The sequence below is a fragment of the Pecten maximus genome, chromosome 7 (assembly GCF_902652985.1).
Source record: "Pecten maximus chromosome 7, xPecMax1.1, whole genome shotgun sequence".
Classification (NCBI taxonomy): domain Eukaryota; kingdom Metazoa; phylum Mollusca; class Bivalvia; order Pectinida; family Pectinidae; genus Pecten; species Pecten maximus.
The window spans coordinates 17,138,482-17,163,169 of NC_047021.1; the positions used below are offsets into that span (position 1 = coordinate 17,138,482).

The 24,688-nt window shown below is 38.7% G+C and overlaps 2 protein-coding genes across 2 annotated transcripts in view; one reads left to right on the plus strand and one right to left on the minus strand.

Annotated features, from left to right (window-relative positions):
* Positions 1-16,610, plus strand: part of LOC117331771 (DNA repair protein complementing XP-C cells-like) — a 30,505-nt gene extending 13,895 nt beyond the window's left edge. The window contains exons 9-22 of the mRNA XM_033890649.1: positions 991-1,112; positions 1,622-1,672; positions 2,066-2,158; positions 3,551-3,706; positions 3,997-4,054; positions 4,649-4,760; positions 5,269-5,313; positions 5,823-5,867; positions 7,623-7,712; positions 8,060-8,141; positions 8,767-8,860; positions 11,429-11,522; positions 12,824-12,919; positions 13,543-16,610. Of these exons, the coding sequence (XP_033746540.1) occupies positions 991-1,112; positions 1,622-1,672; positions 2,066-2,158; positions 3,551-3,706; positions 3,997-4,054; positions 4,649-4,760; positions 5,269-5,313; positions 5,823-5,867; positions 7,623-7,712; positions 8,060-8,141; positions 8,767-8,860; positions 11,429-11,522; positions 12,824-12,919; positions 13,543-13,680 (1,276 nt within the window). The 3' untranslated portion in view covers positions 13,681-16,610. The remainder of the gene's footprint in view (positions 1-990; positions 1,113-1,621; positions 1,673-2,065; positions 2,159-3,550; positions 3,707-3,996; positions 4,055-4,648; positions 4,761-5,268; positions 5,314-5,822; positions 5,868-7,622; positions 7,713-8,059; positions 8,142-8,766; positions 8,861-11,428; positions 11,523-12,823; positions 12,920-13,542) is intronic.
* LOC117331772 lies at positions 16,547-23,428 on the minus strand. The gene is made up of 4 exons (XM_033890650.1): positions 23,296-23,428; positions 22,939-22,999; positions 18,318-18,508; positions 16,547-16,928 (listed from the first exon to the last, which is right to left on the minus strand). The coding sequence occupies exons 1-4, from the start codon at positions 23,327-23,329 to the stop codon at positions 16,792-16,794; spliced, it is 423 nt and encodes a 140-aa protein (XP_033746541.1). The 5' UTR covers positions 23,330-23,428; the 3' UTR covers positions 16,547-16,791.
* Positions 23,429-24,688: the final 1,260 nt, after the last annotated feature.

The window sequence follows — 24,688 nt, forward strand, 5'->3', positions numbered from 1 at the left end:
AGGCAGCCATCTTGGATTTTGACAATTGAAGTTTGTTATCACTATTTCTGAGAAAGTACTGAATGGATCTTTCTCAAATTTCATATGTAGGTTTCCTTTGGTGCCTAGTTATGCATATTGCGTTTTGAGACCGATCTGAAAACAACATGGCCGACAGGCAGCCATCTTGGATTTTGACAATTGAAGTTTGTTATCACTATTTCTGAGAAAGTATTTAAGGGATCTTTCTCAAATTGCATATGTAAGTTTCCCTTGGTACCTAGTTATGCATATTGCGTTTTGAGACCGATCTGAAAACAACATGGCCGACAGGCAGCCATCTTGGATTTTGACAATTGAAGTTTGTTATCACTATTTCTGAGAAAGTATTTAAGGGATCTTTCTCAAATTGCATATGTAAGTTTCCCTTGGTACCTAGTTATGCATATTGCGTTTTGAGACCAATCTGAAAACAACATGGCCGACAGGCAGCCATCTTGGATTTTGACAGTTGAAGTTTGTTATCGCTATTTCTGAGAACGTGCTGAAGGGATCTTTCTCAAATTTCATAAGTAGGTTCCCCTTGGTCCCTTGTATTGCATTTTTGGACCAGTCTGTCCTGAAAACAACCTGACAAACAAACAGCCATTATCGTTAAATCTCAAATTTCTTATATAGCTAGGATTCCCTTGTTTGAAAAGTACTGGAGGGATGTCTCAATTTGCACAGATTAGAGTAAAATGAAGGGAAAAGTAGAGAAAAGATCAATCTGACATGGAACCTATGTAGATCATTCAATGGTGGGCGCCAAGATCCCTCTGGGATCTCTTGTTATCCCATGGGAGATTTTATGAAAACTCCTTTAAGATCCTGTATATATGTCAATCAGAGCAACATATGATTGCTTAGAAGAAATTTCATGAATACCTGGATAAATGGATGTGTTTACTGCTGAGATATATGACAAATAGTTGGTCTTACAATAAGTGTGACCATTTCTGTTATAAACAGTGACTTTGAGCCGGATCAGACAAAGTTCCGTAGCCCCCAGACAACCAAGAAACTTAAATACAACAGGAAAGTTTTGTCCTCTGATTCTGATGACATTAACAGAAGTGACACATCTAGAGAAGGTAAGACTTCTATTTGTAAAAGGAGTGGAAAAATGTACGGCCAGACAGGGGTTTGAACCCGGGACCTCCAAACACTAGCCAGATGCTCTACCAACTGTGAGCTACCTGGTCACCGATGATCGATCTGGTTTAGTTCCACCACATTTATTAACAAAGCTTAAGTTTTTTTCCTAAAATAAATATGCAGCTCTAGGTAAAAGAGGCACTCTATTATGTATGTATAAAGTGGGACAATGCTATTTTTTATAGTGGTCTCAAAGAGGGAGGTATTAGTACATAGGAAAAGGGAGGGAGGTCAAAATCTTCTGAGACCTCTTACAGGTATCCTCTGTATGCATCAAACTTATGTACAAATTGTACCATTGAAATATCTTATCAAATATGAAATAGTTTGGTAGATTGGGTAAACATTGCAATATATATGTTATTTTGCTGCCTTCTTATTGGTTACATGCTACCTTCTATTGGCTACTGTTACAGTTCTGTGTTCTGATTGGTTACTGTTGCAGGTTGTGACCAGTGGGCGGAGGTTTACCTCGAAACAGAACACAAGTGGATCTGTAAGTATAAACACAATACACCATTACAGAAATACCTAGCAGTACTTTACTTGCCACATTTTTTCCATTCAACTAAAAAAATTACCATAAAAAATCTGAAGGTTATATATAGCCAAGCTTCATGGATATTTAACTGCCACCTGAACAAAATATAACTCTGACTTCTGTTTATGGAAGTATCTTGCTTTCCTGATTACCTTTTAAAGTAACAGCTTCAATCTTACTGTAAAAATACAGTCTTATCAAGACATTTTCTTTCATCTTATGAAATAACAAAACAAAACCTGACATCATTAAGAAGTTCTACTCCTCATTGTCAGAGATAATGGAGTTTGATGTGTGATTTTTATCAGTAAGATGAAGTGACGTTTGTTCTTATCATTTTATCTTCAGGTGTGAATTTTGTAAAAGGGGAACTCAATGCACCCTATGCTATAGAAAGTCATGCAACACAGCCTGTCCATTATGTCCTGGGATTCAGCAATAGTGAGTGTAAACAAATATTGAGGATAAATAATTGCCCCAGTCAGACATCTCAAGCTACCTGGTTCAGGTTATGGATATTTCAGTCAGTACTTTAAATGTGGAGATTCAGCAGTCTATCGTTCTCTTCAGACACTGATTTCATACAATATTACCTTAGTAGCTGTAATGGGGACATAAATTCCATTTTTCTAAAGCATGAGGACTACCTTATGCAATCTAAAGAATTCTGCCTGGGCTCAATACAGGCATAATAACCAAAGGACTGTAATGATGTTCTATATTATCTCACCGAAGGCTTCTATGTCAAGTCCATATTTAATATCCTCTATTGTATTCTTTTTCTCCAACCCTCTCAATCCATGCTTATATTATGAATATTTGTGCCTGTTTTGTACCTATTTTCCTGTTTAAACCTTTAGTAACATTAATTCATTGTCGCCATGATATTTCTTTCTGTGTATAATGTGATATGTCATTGCTTTGGCCATTAGAATTCACAGTCATATATACTTGGCAAAGGTTATCAGAGGGGTATATAAAGGATGTGACAGCCGACAGAGGTTATCTCCCTTTTGTTAGGTATAGTTAAGTAAATGTCTACTGTTATCAGAGGGATATATAAAGGGTGTGACAGCCGACAGAGGTTATCTCCCTTTTGTTAGGTATAGTTAAGTAAATGTCTACTGTTATCAGAGGGGTATATAAAGGAAGTGACAGCCGACAGAGGTTATCTCCCTTTTGTTAGGTATAGTTGAGTTAATGTCTACTGTTATCAGAGGGATATATAAAGGGTGTGGCAGCCGACAAAGGTTATCTCCCTTTTGTTAGGGATAGTTAAGTAAATAAAGGGTGTGACAGCCGACAGAGGTTATCTCCCTTTTGTTAATTACAGTTAAGTAAATAAAGGGTGTGACAGCCAACAGAGGTTATTTCCCTTTTGTTAGGTATAGTTAAGTAAATGTCTACCGTTATCAGAGGGAGATATATAAAGGGTGTGACAGCCGACAGAGGTTATCTCCCTTTTGTTAGGTATAATTAAGTAAATATCTACTGTTATCAGAGGGTTATATAAAGGATGTGACAGCCAACAGAGGTTATCTCCCTTTTGTTAGGTATAATTAAGTAAATATCTACTGTTATCAGATGGATATATAAAGGATGTGACAGCCAACAGAGGTTATCTCCCTTTTGTTAGGTATAATTAAGTAAATATCTACTGTTATCAGATGGATATATAAAGGATGTGACAGCCAACAGAGGTTATCTCCCTTTTGTTAGGTATAGTTAAGTAAATATCTACTGTTATCAGAGGGATATATAAAGGATGTGACAGCCAACAGAGGTTATCTCCCTTTTGTTAGGTATAATTAAGTAAATATCTACTGTTATCAGAGGGATATATAAAGGATGTGACAGCCAGATATTCAGCCAACTGGCTGACTGACACTCGTAAACTGAGAACAGACCCGGATTGGATAGAGGAGACGTTTGTCCCGTATGTAGACCCTGATACAGGTGCTGTAGACCGGGAGGATACGGCCATTAAAGGTAAATAGTTAAAAGGCTTAGATATAGTTAGCACCAAAATTCTAAAATCACTACCAGTTCGTCCGTGTTGGAATATAATGATGTATCAGAAGGGCAAGGGTCACAGAAGCTAACATCATTATTATATACTTTTATTATGTACTTTGATCATGTCTTACTTTCTAAGTGAAATATCCTGTCTATTATTGGGTGTATACTGGTCAGTATTGGAATTTTAACAGTTTACAGAAATCTCATGAATTCTTATTCTTAATTAAACATTATTTGCGATGTATGTATTTTTTTCAAAGACAACCTGATCAGACGTCCAATGCCGACGAGTGTGGGAGCATTTAAAGGACATCCTTTGTGAGTAAATCTCCTGCTCGTCAGAAGAGTCAGACTTTGGTGCTTTAGTTACAATGTAGACAATACTATACAAAAGTGAATGGTTAGACGTTTGGCTCTTTATTGATCTAATGTTTAGCCAAGTCACTGAAACATAACTTCTTAATGCAATGCTTAATTAAGTCATTGAAGTATAAATTCTTACCCAATATTTTGTCAAATCATTGAAACATAACATCTCCAAGTCACTGAAACTGTTCATGTGGATAGATGGAGGTGTTTCTGTATTTCCACCAACTAGTCTTATACTAATACCCAATTGATATGTATGTGGTATAATCGACAAAGATTAACTTCATCATCTACTTGTACACTACGCCCTTGAGTGTCCCATTTGAGGTTAATGCCTCAGCAAACCTGAGTTCTGATCCATACTATACCCACAGACAGAATATTCAATGTGTCAGCATTTGACAAACTTTATCAATATTCATCTCTGTTTCAGAACTAAAATGTGATGTGTTGGACAAATTGTTAACATTTTCTCTATACAGATTTGTATTCTATGTTGTTGCTCATTAAAATTGTGACAATCTTTTTTTTATTATTATAAAGGTATGCGTTAAAGCGTCACCTGCTAAAGTTTGAAGCGATCTACCCTAACTCTGCTGTACCACTGGGGTTTATCAGGGGAGAGCCTGTATACGCACGGGATTGTGTCCATGTGGTAAGTAGTATCGTAGAGAGGGGATAATAACCGCATCATATGTTACCAGTTAGCTTCATCTTTATTTGTCGACTATAGTCTCGACTCTGTCGCAGGGTCGTCATCAGAACAATTTCTTGAGAAAACAGTCCCCACGAAGTACTCTTCAGGAGGATAACTTTTAATTGTTGGTTATGACGTACAATTTACCCGAAACAGATATACTTTCAGACATTACTCCTGTTATATGTGTCATATTATCATCATCCATTGTTTCATCAATAACAAAATTTCATTTTGATGACTTTTTAACAGACTTTCTTGACTCATGGACATTATTTGGGTGTGTGTAGAACAAATGACTTCTCTAGAACTATGAAGAACTAGCAAGTTAGATTAGTATTTTACTATTGAACGCTTTTGTTACATCTGGATTTATATAAGCGACAAAATATTGTTGCTTTTTAACTAATTACTGAGTGGTATCAATTCGAAAGGATTATATGTATGGTAATGTTTTGTTTTGTAGTTACATTCCAGAGAAAACTGGCTAAAGGAAGGACGTGCAGTCCGAGTGAGTACTTGACCATGAGACAGAGAACAGATTATTTAAGTGTTCTGACAAATTTAATGTGTTATATCATAGTTTTAAGATGCCTACATGGTATATACATTATGAAATAATTTGTTTTTACTTTAAATTTATTATTTAAAATTACTGGATCTCATGTATCCAATTGAATGAAACTGGAAAATTTTTGAGATTTGAAATTTTCCAATAATTAGTCATTTTAAATGGAATATGTAGGAGTAAGAGCTGGAGTACATTATGTATCAATAACAAAAATGTATTCTTAAAGCTAAGAGTATTCATGTATGTAGTCAGTGAGGTGAAAATCTCTTCATACATGATACTGATTTCTGAAAGAGTCTGTAAGAGTTAATTCTCTCTTAAGAAGTCAAATTTTCCATGTACATATGCTAGGTGATGAGAGTGGTTTATTATATGTAATGAGATGTTATTTGTTGACAGCTCGGTGAGGAGAGGTTTATTATATGTAATGAGATGTTATTTGTTGACAGCTACGTGAGGAGTCCTACAAAATGGTTAAGTCCAGACCTAAATGGGTAAGTCCATACCTAAGTCCAGACCTAAATGGGTAAGTCCAGACCGAAATGGGTAAGGCCAGACCTAAATGGTTAAGTTCAGACCTTAATGGGTAAGTCCAGACCTAAATGGGTAAGTCCAGACCTAAATGGGTAAGTCCAGACCTAAATGGGTAAGTCCAGACCTAAATGGTCAAGTCCAGACCTAAATGGGTAAGTCCAGACCTAAATGGGTAAGTCCAGACCTAAATTGGTAAATACAGACCTAAATGGTTAAGTCCAGACCTAAATGGGTAAGTCCAGACCTAAATGGGTAAGTCCAGACCTAAATGGTTAAGTCCAGACCTTAATGGGTAAGTCCAGACCTAAATGGGTAAGTCCAGACCTAAATGGGTAAGTCCAGACCTAAATGGGTAAGTCCAGACCTAAATGGGTAAGTTCATACCTAAATGGGTAAGTACAGACCTAAATGGTTAAGTCCAGACCTAAATGGGTAAGTCCAGACCTAAATGGTCAAGTCCAGACCTAAATGGGTAAGTCCAGACCTAAATGGGTAAGTCCAGACCTAAATGGTTAAGTCCAGACCTAAATGGTCAAGTCCAGACCTAAATGGGTAAGTCCAGACCTAAATGGGTAAGTCCAGACCTAAATGGGTAAGTTCAAACCTAAATGGTATTTAGTTGATGGTTCTGTACTTCATACTTCAATAGATTGTAATAGCAGCTGTACATACAGTTGTGACTTTGAACATTACTTCACAAACTGTCCGATGTTATGCCAAGTTCCACAAATTAATTTAAAAGCAGAGGTTTAATTTGACATTCTGAAAACTTAACTGATTAACAAAGGTTTAAAAGGAAATACTGATATCAATACTGATTCACAGAGGTTTGATACACAAATCTGATATCTATACTGATTCACAGAGGTTTAATACACAAATCTGATAAACTATATTGATTCACAGAGGTTTAATACACAAATCTGATATCTATACTGATTCACAGAGGTTAGATACACAAATCTGATATCTATACTGATTCACAGAGGTTAGATACACAAATCTGATATCTATACTGATTCACAGAGGTTTGATACACAAATCTGATATCTATACTGATTCACAGAGGTTAGATACACAAATCTGATATCTATACTGATTCACAGAGGTTTAATACACAAATCTGATCAACTATACTGATTCACAGAGGTTAGATACACAAATCTGATAAACTATACTGATTCACAGAGGTTTAATACACAAATCTGATATCTATACTGATTCACAGAGATTAGATACACAAATCTGATATCTATACTGATTCACAGAGGTTAGATACACAAATCTGATATCTATACTGATGCACAGAGGTTTAATACACAAATCTGATATCTATACTGATTCACAGAGGTTAGATACACAAATCTGATATCTATACTGATTCACAGAGGTATATACACAAATCTGATATCTATACTGATGCACAGAGGTCGAATATGAAATTTTGAAAACTACTAATTTCAGTCTTATTTACTTTGATATCTAATGCTTGATCTGATCATTATCATATCAAAATTTTTTTTTGTGTATTCTCACTTTTATTTTATTACCTAAATTGATATGATGGGCAGAACAAGTCGGTTGTTTGATAATAATTTAATGTTTACATACATCTATGTATTAGCAAATCTGCTAAAAAATCATCAAATGTATTTTACACAGCAAATGTTTCATCCTATACATTGATACAGGATTTGATAAATATTCATTTTAAGAATCGACCAAAGGAAAATCCAGACGCCCTTGACCTTGAACTATTTGGAGAGTGGCAGACAGAGGTTTACATTCCACCACCAGCAGTCGATGTGAGTTATTTCCCTTAGATGTATCATGGACATCAGTGCTTACTTCCCTTAGATACGATGTGGTTTCTTATGATATTATAAAACTTCATAAAAATGGTTTAAATCATGTCTAAAGTATTAAGGAATAAAAGGAACAGTTGAAGTCTTTACATTTAAATGCAGGTTGTCTGTATTAACAAATAGAATAATATTGGAGAGGGCTTCATGAGGTAATATTTTTGACATTGATTAAGAAATTAAACAACAAAAAAAGATGGCATAATGAAAAAGATTGTATTGTAATTGATTATTGGTATAATTATTATAGATTATTTAAGTATGAGAGTTGTTTTATTTTGTAATTTTAGGGTAAGGTTCCAAGGAATGAGTATGGGAATGTAGAACTCTTCAAACCATCCATGTTACCTGCTGGAACTGTGCATTTGAAAGGTGAGTTTATTGATCATAGTCTTTCACATATCCATAAACAACAACAAAAACTTTTGAAATAGAATTGAACAGACTTACATAATGGATATATTTAGTTGACCTTGTCTGAAGGACCAGTACGCGTATGCCATGGCACAGCGTGCTTCGTCCATCAACGTTTATAGCAACTAGTCATAATGTACTGAATGGATTTTGACTGTCGGAAGCATCCTTTGGGGAAGGGGAACAAATTTTGCATAAATGTTGACTTGCTCAAAATGTTAACATTCAAAATGTTCACTGTACTTCGTGAATCCTGCACATATAGCATAATTAGAAATTAGTGGTATGTGTTCCTCCTGAGATGACAGCTGTGGAAGTGAAGTGAGGTCCAGTTTAGGGGTTTGTGTTAGATATCATTGCAAGAGTTCAATGAACCTATTCAGAAGAAACTCTTCATATAAACTTTCTAAGACACCATATGGGAGAGAATTGACCTACCCCGTTATAATTCTAAATTACTTTACTCTTACACACCTACTAACCCTGGAGTTTTACCAGACATGCTTTTATCTTACTTTTACCGGAATATTGAATATTCCAAATAAATGTTTATTTCATAAATATTATATGTTATGTGTTTCAGTACCTGGATTAAACAAAGTAGCAAAAAAACTGAGTATTGACTGTGTCCCAGCCATGATGGGATGGGATACCCACTGCGGCTTCTCTCACCCCATGTAAGTACTGGATATTGACTGTCCCAGTCATGATGGGATACTCACTGCGGCTTCTCTCACCCCATGTGAGTACTGGGTATTGACTGCCCCAGTCATGATGGGATACCCACTGTGGTTTCTCTCACCCCATGTAAGTACTGGGTAATGACTGTCCCGGCCATGATGGGATACCAACTGTGGTTTCTCTGACCCCATGTAAGTACTGGGTATTGACTGTCCCAGTCATGATGGGATACCCACTGTGGTTTCTCTCACCCCATGTAAGTACTGGGTATTGACTGTCCCGGCCATGATGGGATACCCACTATGGTTTCTCTCACCCCATGTAAGTACTGGGTATTGACTGTCCCGGCCATGATGGGATACCCACTGTGGTTTCTCTCACCCCATGTAAGTACTGGGTATTGACTGTCCCAGTCATGATGGGATACCCACTGTGGTTTCTCTCACCCCATGTAAGTACTGGGTATTGACTGTCCCAGCCATGATGGGATACCCACTGTGGTTTCTCTCACCCCATGTAAGTACTGGGTATTGACTGTCCCAGTCATGATGGGATACCCACTGTGGTTTCTCTCACCCCATGTAAGTACTGGGTATTGACTGTCCCGGCCATGATGGGATACCCACTATGGTTTCTCTCACCCCATGTAAGTACTGGGTATTGACTGTCCCAGTCATGATGGGATACCCACTGTGACTTCTCTCACCCCATGTAAGTACTGGGTATTGACTGTCCCGGCCATGATGGGATACCCACTGGGGCTTCTCTCACCCATGTAAGTACTGGGTATTGACTGTCCCAGTCATGATGGGATACCCACTGTGGTTTCTCTCACCCCATGTAAGTACTGGGTATTGACTGTCCCGGCCATGATGGGATACCCACTATGGTTTCTCTCACCCCATGTAAGTACTGGGTATTGACTGTGTCCCAGTCATGATGGGATACCCACTGTGGTTTCTCTCATCCCATGTAAGTACTGGATATTGACTGTCCCAGTCATGATGGGATGGGATACCCACTGCGGCTTCTCTCACCCCATGTAAGTATTGGTTATTGACTTTCCCAGTCATGATGGGATACCAACTGCACCTTCTCTCACCCATGTAAGTACTGGGTATTGACTGTCCCAGTCATGATGGGATGGGATACCCACTGTGACTTCTCTCACCCCATGTAAGTACTGGGTATTGACTGTCCCAGCCATGATGGGATACCCACTGCGGCTTCTCTCACCCCATGTAAGTACTGGGTATTGACTGTCCCGGCCATGATGGGATACTCACTGCGGCTTCTCTCACCCCATGTAAGTACTGGGTATTGACTGTCCCGGTCATGATGGGATACTCACTGCAGTTTCTCTCACCCCATGTAAGTACTGGGTATTGACTGTCCCGGCCATAACGGGATACCCACTGTGACTTCTCTCACCCCATGTAAGTACTGGGTATTGACTGTCCCAGTCATGATGGGATACCCACTGCGGTTTCTCTCATCCAATGTAAGTACTGGGTATTGACTGTCCCAGTCATGATGGGATACCCACTGCACCTTTTCTCACCCCATGTAAGTACTGGATATTGACTGTCCCAGTCATGATGGGATACCCACTGCGGTTTCTCTCACCCCATGTAAATACTGGGTATTGACTGTCCCAGTCATGATGGGATACCCACTGTGGTTTCTCTCACCCCATGTTAGTACTGGGTATTGACTGTCCCAGTCATGATGGGATACCCACTGTGGTTTCTCTCACCCCATGTAAGTACTGGGTATTGACTGTCCCGGCCATGATGGGATACCCACTGCGGCTTCTCTCATCCCATGTAAGTACTGGGTATTGACTGTCCCAGTCATGATGGGATACCCACTGTAGTTTCTCTTATCCCATGTAAGTACTGGGTATTGACTGTCCCAGTCATGATGGGATACCCACTGCGGCTTCTCTCACCCCATGTAAGTACTGGTATTCACTGTCCCAGTCATGATGGGATACCCACTTCGCCTTCTCTCACCCCATGTAAGTACTGGGTATTGACTGTCCCAGTCATGATGGGATACCCACTGCGGCTTCTCTCACCCCATGTAAGTACTGGGTATTGACTGTCCCAGTCATGATGGGATAGGATATCCATTGCGGCTTCTCTCACCTCATGTAAGTACTGGGTATTGACTGTCCCAGTCATGATGGGATACCCACTGCGGCTTCTCTCACCCCATGTAAGTACTGGGTATTGACTGTCCCGGCCATGATGGGATACCCACTGTGGCTTCTCTCACCTCATGTAAGTACTGGGTATTGACTGTGTCCTGGTTATGCTCCACTGTCATTCCCGACAGACTTTACCGACACATTTGGTACCTCACTTACCCAGAATGTTCCCTGTTTCATTGAAAACATTTAAGTTATCTGTATATGTCTTTAACTGTACACTCAGACATATCTATATATTCATACTAAATATACCTGGTACCACACCGATCTGTTTTATAGGATGTGTCTGTGGTTATATTATTTCAATGTGTAGTCTGAAGGGGTATGATGATTTATGACTTTGTTGTAGACTGGAAGGTTTTGTGGTATGTGAGGAACACAAAGATATTCTGTTGGCTGCCTGGGATGAGGATCAGGAGGTACAGCGTCAAAAGGAGGCTGAGGTCAGTAACTTAAGTATCCATGCTCGATAATGACCTGTAAAATGAGCTAATAACCAGAATTTATGACCCACACAAATAAAGATGTACAACCCTGTTTGCTCACCACCATGCCTTTATTATGCTGTGCTCTGCTTCTGTGCAATTTTTGATTTTTTCAAGAAGGCATTTCTTAAACTTTCTTTTCATTTAAATACATGTATTATCATAGCAATATAAAGTTCAGTACAACTGAAGGGTTTTAATTTCACAATTTTGATAGGTAAACTAAAGTGTTGTACCTTTTTTATTTTGCATGTGTTCTATCAATACAATATAACATCACAAAATAATATGTGTTGGGGTAATTTTCACAGCCGAATGATCTTTAGCAGATTTTGTCTAAATTTTCCACTGGCGTTAATTTCCACATTAACTGTAATATCTTGATCTCTGGATTTTTATCTCATTTTCACATCAGTCAAGACTTAGGATCAGTTGTCGATATTTCACTGAGAAATAGTGAACTCTTTCCCTGAAAAGTGATTACAACTGGCTGTCAATGAGTATCATTTCTCACATACTTCACAGGGTTATCCGGCGGTTGCTAGGGAAAAGATAAATCCATCTTACACAGGGGGCTAAAGACAGCCGGCCCGCGCTATATGACGCTGCTCACAATAACATAACGTCGTCATTTTACGTTGAGTAACCAAGTCGTAAATGATGACTTCATAACTTTTGACACACATTCTAAGAAGCATTGAAGATGGCGTGATCAAAAACTTTTATAAAAACTTACTTTTGGTTGCAAGTATGTGAGAAAAATAATCAATCATGGGTCTGTTCTGCAAACAAGGATATCTCAACCCTCGTGTAAGAGTTTGGCTGGCCAGCCTCTTGCTGACTGGCCAAACTCTTACACTCGGGTTGAGATATCCTTGTCCACGGAACAGACCCGTGATAGATTATACTAATGTCTAGACCTGTATTCTAAACTAAATAGCCCTCTTTTTAATTAGTTCCCTATAGACATTAGGCATGATGACCACAAAAGGAAAATATGTTGGTGACTATATACAATGTAGCATTGAATAATGAAGCCTGGTTATACTTATAATGTAACAGTATTTAGTACTTCCTTCATATTAGTTTGTTTAGAAACTGCCTAAAATCCACTTCAGCATATTCAAACAATATGTACCCAAACTGATGATGAGAGCCTCAACAACTTTGTTACTGTCCAAGTAACATACTTTGGCACTGACTAGTGGAAAACAAACTTAGAAGTTGAAATAACATCAACATAATCGGTGTAATTTCAGAAAAAGGAGAAACGTGTGATAGCTAACTGGAAACTGCTCACAAAGGGTCTCCTGATCAAGGACAAACTAAAAAAGAGGTTTGACCTTCAGGCTCAGGTAATTATATAACATACCTCTTAGTATCTCGTACATATCATCATCATACATGTATACTGTATTTGTGCCAGAATCTTAGGAGAACGGAATATATCAAAGGGGTTAACAGTTTATCTGTTGAGGTCAAATGAAACTGACATCAATATTGGAACAAATATAATGACTTAGATACTTGAATGTACAGAAATACATATTTTGGATATTGCATTAATTATAGAATATTTATAGTTGTCTGTTCTCAAGGAAAAGTTCTTTCAGTAGGAGGTTCAAGTAAGTTTATGTTTGATGTCACACATGTACATTGTAGTTTCTTTGATGACAGAAAGACATTAAGACATGTCAGTACAGGTATCTAAATGTTGTGGCATTGTCTTAATGGAGTCCATCATATGTTAGGTATGTGGCATAGGGAAATTCTACCCGAGGGTGTAGAATTTGGGTCAGAACCAAGGCTTCATGAGGTTCTGGCCCCAAATTCTACACCCGAGTGTAGAATATTCCTATCCCACAGTTTGTTAAAAGACAATGAATATATATAGCATTGGAGAATAGAAATAATGCTACATGTATGAATAGTTGTTATAGGCAAATTTCTAACTTAAACAATCTTCTTTACTTGTAAGGCAAGTTCAGAAAACCAGTTGGAAAAATGTGAGGATCCTCAAGCTGTTAAAGCCGAAGACTTTGAGAAATCCTGGCCACAGAACAGACAGACAAAGAAAAAAGGAAAGAAAAAGTATGGTGACACGGAAGTGATCTGATGTCAATACCATGTGATGCAAAAGTGATCTGAAATTAATGTCATGTATAGGTATGTGACACAAAAGTGATCTGGCATCAGTGTCATGTGACAGAGGTGATCTGATAACAGTGTCATGTGACAGAGTTGATTTGACATTAGTATCGTGTGACACAGAGGTGATCTAATAGCAGTCGTGTGGCAAAGAAGTGATCTGAAATCAGTGGTTTGTGACATCCAAGACGTGTGACAGAAGTGATCCGAAATTAAAAAGTTGCATTACACAGAAGGAAACTGACACCAATGTCATGTGACACAAGTGATTTGACATCAATGTCATGTGACACAAGTGATTTGACATCAATGTCATGTGACACACAATTGATCTGACATCAGTGTCATGTGACACAAGTTTTCCAAAATCAGTCAAATGACACTTAAGTGATCTAACATCAAAGGAATGACGAATGTGACTGAAGTGAACTGCAATCAGTGTCATGTGACAAAGAAGTCATCAGACTTTGGTAATATGTGACATCTGGAAGTCAATGAACTGAGAGTTACAAAGAGGAAATGTTTAATTTGGTGCTAAAGTTGACAATATTAATTAAGTATTGTTTATTGTTTAATTTGTTCAACTGAGATATACAACAGGGTTTGTCTGTTTGGTGGATACTATTTCCAGTGTATATCTCCAATAATGGTCAAGATTACTCAATGCAATAATCTCCTATATGCATGTGCCGTTTGCTACTGTAGCATTTTCATGGTAGAAAGTGTCCGTAACCATGGAAACATAACTTTATCACTAAGTTTGTCATCGCAGGACCATGCCTCAGATATGGTTTAAGAAACTTCATATGCACATCAATCGGGATACAGAGTGCATTATGCTGAAAACTATGGATACTCACCAATTTTGCCATTTCTGCATACTATAGAAACTATTTAAGATGCAATTCATGGTATCTTTGTTTGCAAATTTCAAAATATTTAAGTTTGTACATGTAAGCAGGACTGTATTCCTATTGGTAGGGAGAACCTTTTCTCAGTAATAATTGTCAATTACTGCTTAGATTGTTTGGCATTATCAGACATGATATGTATATCTATGTCGGTGGTACTGTCTGTGACTCGCTCAGTATGGCCTTACATAAACGATCCATGTCTACTCTCTACTTCATCTTCCTGCTAATCAGGCCAGACTTGTGATCACTGCCTTAAAATGACAGACAAGATTCGCTAATAAGTGCAGTTATTTTACCTTTATAATTAAAACATGGTCATTGAAATTGGATAACTTATACCTGACAATAATAACCTAACTAGGTGTTGTACCTGACAATAATGACGTAACTAGGTGTTGTACCTGACAATAATGACGTAACTAGGTGTTGTACCTGACAATAATGATGTAACTAGGTGTTGTACCTGACAATAATGACGTAACTAGGTGTTGTACTGACAATAATGACGTAACTAGGTGTTGTTCCTGACAATAATGATGTACCTATGTGTTGTACCTGACAATAATGACGTAACTAGGTGTTGTACCTGACAATAATGATATAAGTGCAGTGGTTATGTTCAGGTACCGGTAACCATCGTGGTCTGTTCTTATAATACTCAGGATCTGACAGCTGTTGTGACAATGTGATTATCACCCTGGGTATGATCAGGATCTGACAGCTGTTGTGACGATGTGATTATCACCCTGGATATGATCAGGATCTGACAGCTGTTGTGACGATGTGATTATCACCCTAGGGTATGATCAGGATCTGACAGCTGTTGTGACGATGTGATTATCACCCTAGGGTATGATCAGGATCTGACAGCTGTTGTGACGATGTGATTATCACCCTAGGGTATGATCAGGATCTGACAGCTGTTGTGACGATGTGATTATCACCCTGGATATGATCAGGATCTGACAGCTGTTGTGACGATGTGATTATCACCCTGGGTATGATCAGGATCTGACAGCTGTTGTGACGATGTGATTATCACCGTGGATATGATCAGGATCTGACAGCTGTTGTGATGATGTGATTATCACCCTAGGGTATGATCAGGATCTGACAGCTGTTGTGACGATGTGATTATCACCTTGGATATGATTAGGATCTGACAGCTGTTGTGACGATGTGATTATAACCCTGACAACTTCAGTTTTTGGTATACCACTTCAAATACCTTTCAGGCTACTGTGCTTAAGAATGTCAATCTCAAAGACACATTACTATAATATCGTATGGCTTTATATACACTTTGATTTTCTGTTTACCTATGACTTGCTATGTCGCTGTGGTTTTCTGTTTACCTATGACTTGATATGTCCCTGTGGTTTTCTGTTTACCTATGACTTATGACATGTCCCTGTGGTTTTCTGTTTACCTATGACTTGATATGACGCTGTGGTTTTCTGTTTACCTATGACTTATGACATGTCGCTGTGGTTTTCTGTTTACCTATGACTTATGACATGTCGCTGTGGTTTTCTGTTTACCTATGACTTATGACACGTCGCTGTGGTTTTCTGTTTACCTATGACTTATGACATGTCGCTGTGGTTTTCTGTTTACCTATGACTTATGACATGTCGCTGTGGTTTTCTGTTTACCTATGACTTGATATATCGCTGTGGTTTTCTGTTTACCTATGACTTGATATATCCCTGTCGTTTTCTGTTTACCTATGACTTGATATGTCGCTGTGGTTTTCTGTTTACCTATGACTTATGACATGTCGCTGTGGTTTTCTGTTTACCTATGACTTGATATATCCCTGTGGTTTTCTGTTTACCTATGACTTGATATGTCGCTGTGGTTCTATACAAGAAAACATAAATCCTTAAACACTATTCATTATAAATACACACCTGGTAATTTTGATTCACAACATATACCATGTATTTTAATGTTAAGAATAAAACTTGTCAGCTCACATATATAACATGATATTCCATAAATAATTATCAACGTATTGTCAAGACAACGCATGTGCCATAGAGCAACGAATATCGTCTCTGATTTGAAATCGGGAACAAGATACATTAAGGCTGTTTGATGTTATGATCATCAAACTGATTCAAATAAAAGAAGCATGTCCCGCGGCCATCATCACCTTGGTTTCACCATGGCTCAGCCTCAACTGTGTACGGGGGAGGGACAGATTTTATTGAGTCACTAGGTACGTAGTCACGGACATAAGGTGGCAGGCCAGGAAGCTTGGATGCATCTGGGGACTGATGAACTTGTTGGAACGAACCTGGAAATGAAATCAGTATTCAATTAAGGGCAAGCTAAATATAGCCAGTAATATTGCAACAAGGCTATAAATCACTACTTTGTGCAATTTAATATAAGTAACTTGATCAATTGCAAGTATTACATAAGAGGCCACTGGTCAGCCGATTTATAATCCCACATTATTGTGCCAATTTTCGACAGTGCCTGTCTAAAGTTTCCAGTTGTACTGAACATCTAACATTTTTCGACTAACCATAAGCCTCGGTTTTCAACATGTAATTTGTTAAGCTGTTTGTTAATTTCGCCAAAACGTAAGAAAATGCATGTTTACAGAGAACTTGTGAGCTCATGTTTATGACATATATGTTGCAAAAATCAATTATTTCATTATGCTCACATGTGTCAATAAGCTGCAATAGGGGTATTTATTTGACTGGATAAGAATCTAAAACGCATGCACATTCATTCTTTTTTTACCTTAAAATACAAATGGTAGCTTTGAACTATATTATGCAAAATACTGTACATCAACAAGTATTTCAGTCATCAAAAATGTTTTTATAAGACACTATCAAGAACTCTGAACTCAGCAACATAAACTGTTGTTAGGATAAGTAAGCAAATTTTACTGTATGTTCAGAAGTCTTGGTGGTATCCAAACGGAGCATTGTGATGATTGAAATATGTACATTCCTGCTATATCTGTGTGTATTCATGTACATCCCTGCTATATCTGTGTGTATTCATGTACATCCCTGCTATATCTGTGTGTATTCATGTACATCCCTGCTATATCTGTGTGTATTCATGTACATCCCTGCTATATCTGTGTGTATTCATGTACATCCCTGCTATATCTGTGTGTATTCATGTACATCCCTGCTATATCTGTGTGTATTCATGTACATCCCTGCTATATCTGTGTGTATTCATGTACATCCCTGCTATATCTGTGTGTATTCATGTACATCCCTGCTATATCTGTGTGTATTCATGTACATCCCTGCTATATCTGTGTGTATTCACAACCTCCATTTACATTTCATGTTCCAAACACAGTCAATATGTATGTCTTTACCCCTATTGCATCCTACAAGCACTTCTAAGTATAAAGACAAGATTGTTTTGTACAAAATATGTGAACCACATGCATGTTCTCATGAAACTTCCATTTTCCACACATTTTGGTTTATTCAACCAAACATTCTTAAAAATTACATGACAAAAGCTAGATCTGTCTTTAAATTTGATTCAGTAATCTCTGTGAAATTTGGCCTGAGTAGCCATATTTAGCATATACAGTTTTAACTGTCCTGTTTCGATGACCTTGAAGATAGAATGTTGATTCTAAATTAATTTCCCAATACACACTTTTCTGGAACACAAGAAAACAATATACACAATATACCTATGCTTTGATTGTCGACCACAGATACATGCGTATGAAGTGGGCGTGTGTGTGAAGACTCGGGGCCTGTGGCCTGTACATGTGGGGAACTACACCAACCACACTGTCTACACACCAAGATGATTACTACCAGGAAGATTCCGAAAGCTATCAGGGACCCCACGACAATCCAGGAAAGCTGGTCAGTCGAGCTGAAATTAAAATAGATTCTGTAAGTCATGGGGTACTACACACGACAAATATATCTCAGTCCATGGGGTTCTATATAAACACAAAAAATTGTATCGTTAGACCAGGGCCCTACACATCACAAATACAAGAGGCCCATGGGGCCTGTATCGCTCACCTGGTTGGATTTGACCAAATGTCAATATAATGTTCATGTTCAATTTATTCATACACATGATACTCTCTAAGGGACTGAAAGACCCTATGGATTATTTTTACAACCTAATTGTGTTTGAAGAAACTAAGTCCCTTAGGGTGGGGAAAGACCCTTGGGCCTCTTAGACTCCGCCCCTCAGGCCCCTGGGTGTTCAGAGTAAAATTTATACAAACTCTGTTCCCCTCCCCCAAGGATGTTCCTGACCAAATATGGTTCTAATTCATTCATAACTTTATGACTTGTAGCAATTTAAAGACTAATCTCTATTCCCCTATTTGGCCCCACCCCTCAGGCCCCTGGGGGTTCAGAGTAAAAAATTATACAAACTCTGTTCCCCCTTCTCCCAAGGATGTTCCTGTTCAAATTCATCCATAACTTTATGACTAGTAGCGATTTAAATGATTAACCCTATTTCCTCTATTTGGCCCCGCCCCTCAGGCCCCTGGGGATTCAGAGTAAAAATTTATACGAACTCTGTTCCCCTTCTCCCAATGATGTTCCTGACCAAATTTGGTTCAAATTCATTCATAACTTTATGACTAGTAGCGATTTAAAGGATTAACCCTATTTCCCCTATTTGGCCCCGCCCCTCAGGCCCCTGAGGGTTCAGAGTACAAATTTATACAAACTCGGTTCCCCTTCCCCCAAGGATGTTCCTGACCAAATCTAATTAAAATCCATGAAAAATTGTATGACCAGTAGCGATTTAAAGACTAATCTCTATTTCCCATATTTGGCTCCGCCCCTCAGGGCCCTGGGGGTTCAGAGTAAAAATGTATACAAACTCTGTTCCCCTTCTCCCAAGGATGTTCCTGACCAAATTTGGTTCTAATTCTTTCATAACTTTATGACTAGCAGTGATTTAAAAGATTAACCCTATTTCCCCTATTTGGCCCGGCCCCTCAGGCCCCTGGGAGTTCAGAGTAAAAATTAATACAAACTCTGTTCACCTTCCCCCAAGGATGTTCCTGACCAAATCTAGTTAAAATCCATTAAAAACTTGGACTAGTAGCGATTTAAAGACTAATATCTATTTCCCCTATTTGGCTCCGCTCCTCAGGCCCCTGGGGGTTCAGAGTAAAAATGTATACAAACTCTGTTCCCCTTCTCCCAAGAATGTTACTGAGCAAATTTGGTTCAAATTCATTTATAACTTTATGACTAGTAGCGATTTAAAGGATTAACCCTATTTACCCTATTGGGCCCCACCCCTAAGGCCCCTGGGGGCCAGACCAACCGTTTATACAAAATTGGTTTCCCTTCACCCAAGGATGTTTCAGACCAAATATGGATCAAATCCCTTTATTCCTACGGAAGAAGAAGGATTTCAAAGAATTTGCTATATTTCCCCTATTGGGCCCCGCCCCTAAGGCCCCTGGGAGGCCGACCCACCGTTTATACAAAATTGGTTCCCCTTCACCCAAGGATGCTTCAGACCAAACATGGATCAAATCCCTTTATTCCTGCAGAAGAAGAAGGATTTTAAAGAATATGCAATATTCCCCTATTAGGCCCCACCCCCCCAGGCCCCTGGGGGGCCAGACCCACCGTTTATACAAAATTGGTTCCCCTTCACCCAAGGATGCTTCAAACCAAATATGAATCGAATCCCTTCATTTCTACAGAAGAAGAAGGATTTTAAAGAATTTGCTATATTTCTCCTATCGGGCCCCGCCCCTAAGGCCCCTGGGGGGCGAGACCCACTGTTTATACAAAATTGGTTCCCCTTCACCCAAGGAGGCTTCAGACCAAATATGAATCAAATCCCTTCATTTCTACAGAAGAAGAAGGATTTTAAAGAATTTGCTATATTTCCCCTATTGGGCCCCACCCCTAAGACCCCTGGGGGCCAGACCCACCGTTTATACAAAATTGGTTCCCCTTCACCCAAGGATGCTTCAGACCAAATATGAATCAAATCCCTTCATTTCTACAGAAGAAGAAGGATTTTAAAGAATTTGTTATATTTCCCCTAAGGCCCCTGGGGGGCCAGACCCACCGTTTATACAAAATTGGTTCCCCTTCACCCAAGGATGCTTCAGACCAAATTTGGTCAAAATCCACTGAGTAGTTTAGGACTAGTAGCGATTTAAAGGAAAAGTTGACGGACGGACGACGGACGCTGCGCCATGCCATAAGCTCACCGGCCCTTCGGGCCAGGTGAGCTAATAACCGTCAGTCCAGGGGCGCTACACATCACAAATATAACCGTCAGTCCAGGGGCGCTACACACCTCAAATATAACCATCAGTCCAGGGGCGCTACACATCACAAATATAATCGTCAGTCCAGAGGCGCTACACATCACAAATATAACCGTCAGTCCAGGGGCGCTACACACCACAAATATGACCGTCAGTCCAGGGGCGCTACACATCACAAATATAACCGTCAGTCCAGGGGCACTACACACCTCAAATATAACCGTCACTGAAGGGGCGCTACACACCACAAATATAACCGTCAGTCCAGGGGCACTACACACCTCAAATATAACCGTCAGTCCAGGGGCGCTACACACCTCAAATATAACCGTCAGTCCAGGGACGCTACACACCTCAAATATAACCGTCAATCCAGCGCATGTGGGTTAATGTTGCGTCCTGTTTTGTTGCTCATTAGTGTATTCATGTAAAATATACATTGTTGTACATTGTTGCAACTTGTACATTCCAATGACGTCACATTGTTTACAGATCCCGCGTTGTGTCTGCACTGCCTGACACGAAGGCTTCATTCTGTGTTTTTTAATGTTTTTGTTAGTTTTCTGATAATTCAATTGATCAGGTATGATGAAACAACCCCAATCAATATGAGGTGTGATTGTAATTTTAAGTTTAAACCGCATGTTGCGAAAACTACTTCAACTTTCACTTTGTCAGTGCATTCGTGATCGCAGCTTCGATCGGCTGTCATGGCAACGACGAGGACGATGGTTTCATCACAGTGACGAATTTACAAACTTGCATGTGTACAGCCGAAAACTTCTAACTATACCTTATGTCTTTGGAAATCATCTGTAAATAATTAATTGAATTAATTACGATCCATTGCATTCGTTTATTAACGTCTGTTCGTTACTATATGCCGATTTCGATACTTAAAACACTGAAGAGTTCCAATATTGGAGAATGAACATTAACACTTGCTCTATGAATCGTCCTAGAGCACCCGACTACCCTAAATCAATACTTATGAAACAGGTACGAGCGTGAAGGTAATTGTATGAGAGCAACGAAAAGTGCTGTACATTCTTACGAAAATGACAAACATCGTCAAAATTACTTAAAAAGTAGTCAATTAATCGGCATTTCTTCAATTAACACCAGTTTATAACACCGTTATGTAACCATACTTGAATAAATAGAAGAATGTACAGCACTTTTTCTCGGTTTCTTAGCACGATGAATAAGTGTATCATATTGGTTTGTACGACAAAATACGTTGGTCGGGTGCTCTGGCCATATTTACCGACCAAGTGTTAATGTAGTCCTTCGTGCCGGTCACGTGACCACGCGAGAACACGAGGAACGACGAAAACATCCCGATAAAGACGTTGGACACCTAACATTAAAATCCGATCACAAAAAAACAAACAGAACTAACCGGGAAATCATTAAATATTGAATTTATATTAAAACATGATGTTTTTTGTTCTTTTTAATTATAAATGCAACATTAACCCACATGCGAGGGGCGCTACACACCACAAATATAACTGTCAGTACAGGGGCGCTACACATCACAAATATAACCGTCAGTCCAGGGGCGCTACACACCTCGAATATAACGTCAGTCCAGGGGCGCTTCACACCACAAATAAAACCGTCAGTACAGGGACAATACACATCACAAAAATAACTCTCAGTACAGGGGCCCTACACATCACAACTATAACCGTCACTGAAGGGGCGCTACACATCACAAATATAACCGTCAGTGCAGGGGCGCTACAACTCAAATATAACCGTCAGTCCTGGGGCGCTACACACCACAAATATAACCGTCAGTCCAGGGGCGCTACACACCACAAATATAACCGTCAGTCCGGGGGCGCTACACATCACAAATATAACCCTCAGTCCAGGGGCGCTACACACCATATATATTTAGTATTCAAGCGAAATAAAACCGACGATAAAAATATGTCATTATAATAAAATGGGATTAATTTCCGATATGGACGTGTCGCCTATCAACAAACATTCTGGTAATTACTTTTCAAAAATAACTTACAGTCCGTAGTCGTACACGCTGTGGTATGTGTAGGCTCCAGCACTACTCGGAGACACCTTCCCTGGAAAAAAAAATATTGATCTATGATAATTGTAATCATTATACCTATGGGGATTTAAACAATACTATCAGTGGTCATTTGTGTTTTAACGGCGTTGGGTATTGAAGAAGATAAGACGATAGCGATGAATATGACTACTAATAAATTACAAATTGGTCACTTTCTGAATAGACGTAATTAAGCTTGTTAATTGAATTCCTTGACAATCTATTTCAGTAAGTAAATTGAGAGGTACTATTTTCTGTTAATTTATATTTATCCTTCATGTAAAACGGTTCATATACATATGGACTTACATAACAATAAAGAAAGTAGTAAAATCGTCCTCATTGTCGCCTGGCCATATCCACAATACCGAAAACGTCACAAACAATGGATTAGTATTGACATGCTACTTACCCGTCACATGCGAGATATCGGCTCGAGGTCTTCCTGATAAACTCATCAGAGGTCAAACAAAGGTCAATCTATCCAGATTATATAAACTGATTAGCGTAAGCCCAATGATAAAACCTGAGAATCACACAAACAATAGGATCTACGGCCTGATAAAATAATAATGCAGCCAGATGAGTGTGAACAAAGTGGCAGGGCTTCTTAATCTATGGACTTTTATTTGGCTTAAACTAAAGGTTAACAATGCTGAAAACATCAATGTGACAGTTACAATGTAATTGTCTGTGACTCCTTCAGTAATTTTTGGAATGAATTATTATACATAGTTATTAATATCCTCGCCAGGTGAAGAGTATAACTTATCGATGACTGAATACAAATTCTACTGGTACTGTTTACTGTTGGAACAAAAATTTTAAAATACCCCACAAAAGCGAGGTAGATTCTACATTATATTTGTCCAGAAAGGTGTGCGTATGGTCTTACCATAAGCTATCTGGAACGGGTTTCATTATTATCATACCAAAGAAACAGCATGTGTCCATAACAGGAGAAATACGGTAAGCGATAATAATTATATTTTAACAACAGGCACAATAAGAACACCAGTTTGATGCATATATGCCTTTCTGAAAATATTAGGTTAACGGAGAGCACAGAGACAATCTACGATCTAGAATCTACTGCTATAACAGGCATATTCAATACTCGTCACCCTGATGGACGTTGTCATCACCCCGGTTTCATCGTATCACGGATGTCGTCAATGAAGCAGAACTTGAAATACCGATCTTCAGAAAGGCCTCGTCTTATTCTCCTTGTACCCTTTCAAGATTCTCCGTGTTAATCCATACTTAAATATTTGACATTCAATTTATCGATTTTGAGTAAGAATTGTGGTTTTGAGTAAGAATTACGGTTTTGAGGTAGACATGGTTTTCAGTTAGAATTACTAGAATTATGGGTTTGAGATAAAATATCAGGTATTCCGTAAATGAAGAGTGTGTTTAGGTGTCTACTCTGTGATGTGACAATACATTATATACAATGTAGTTATACCTTTCGAGCAACGGACCTAAACGTAAAACTATAAAAGGAAATGTTGACGCCACCAAGTAAGTAAAACCTATCATCTCGCTTCACGACGGTTCATTAGTTATCGCTGTACCAGAAACATGCTTGTTTTAATTTTCTAATTAGCCAGAGATAACAAATGGCAGTCTAAAATTGACAATGGAAGCTTCTGTACGATACCATACATCGCCGTATGACGGGAGAGAGTACGAACCGCAT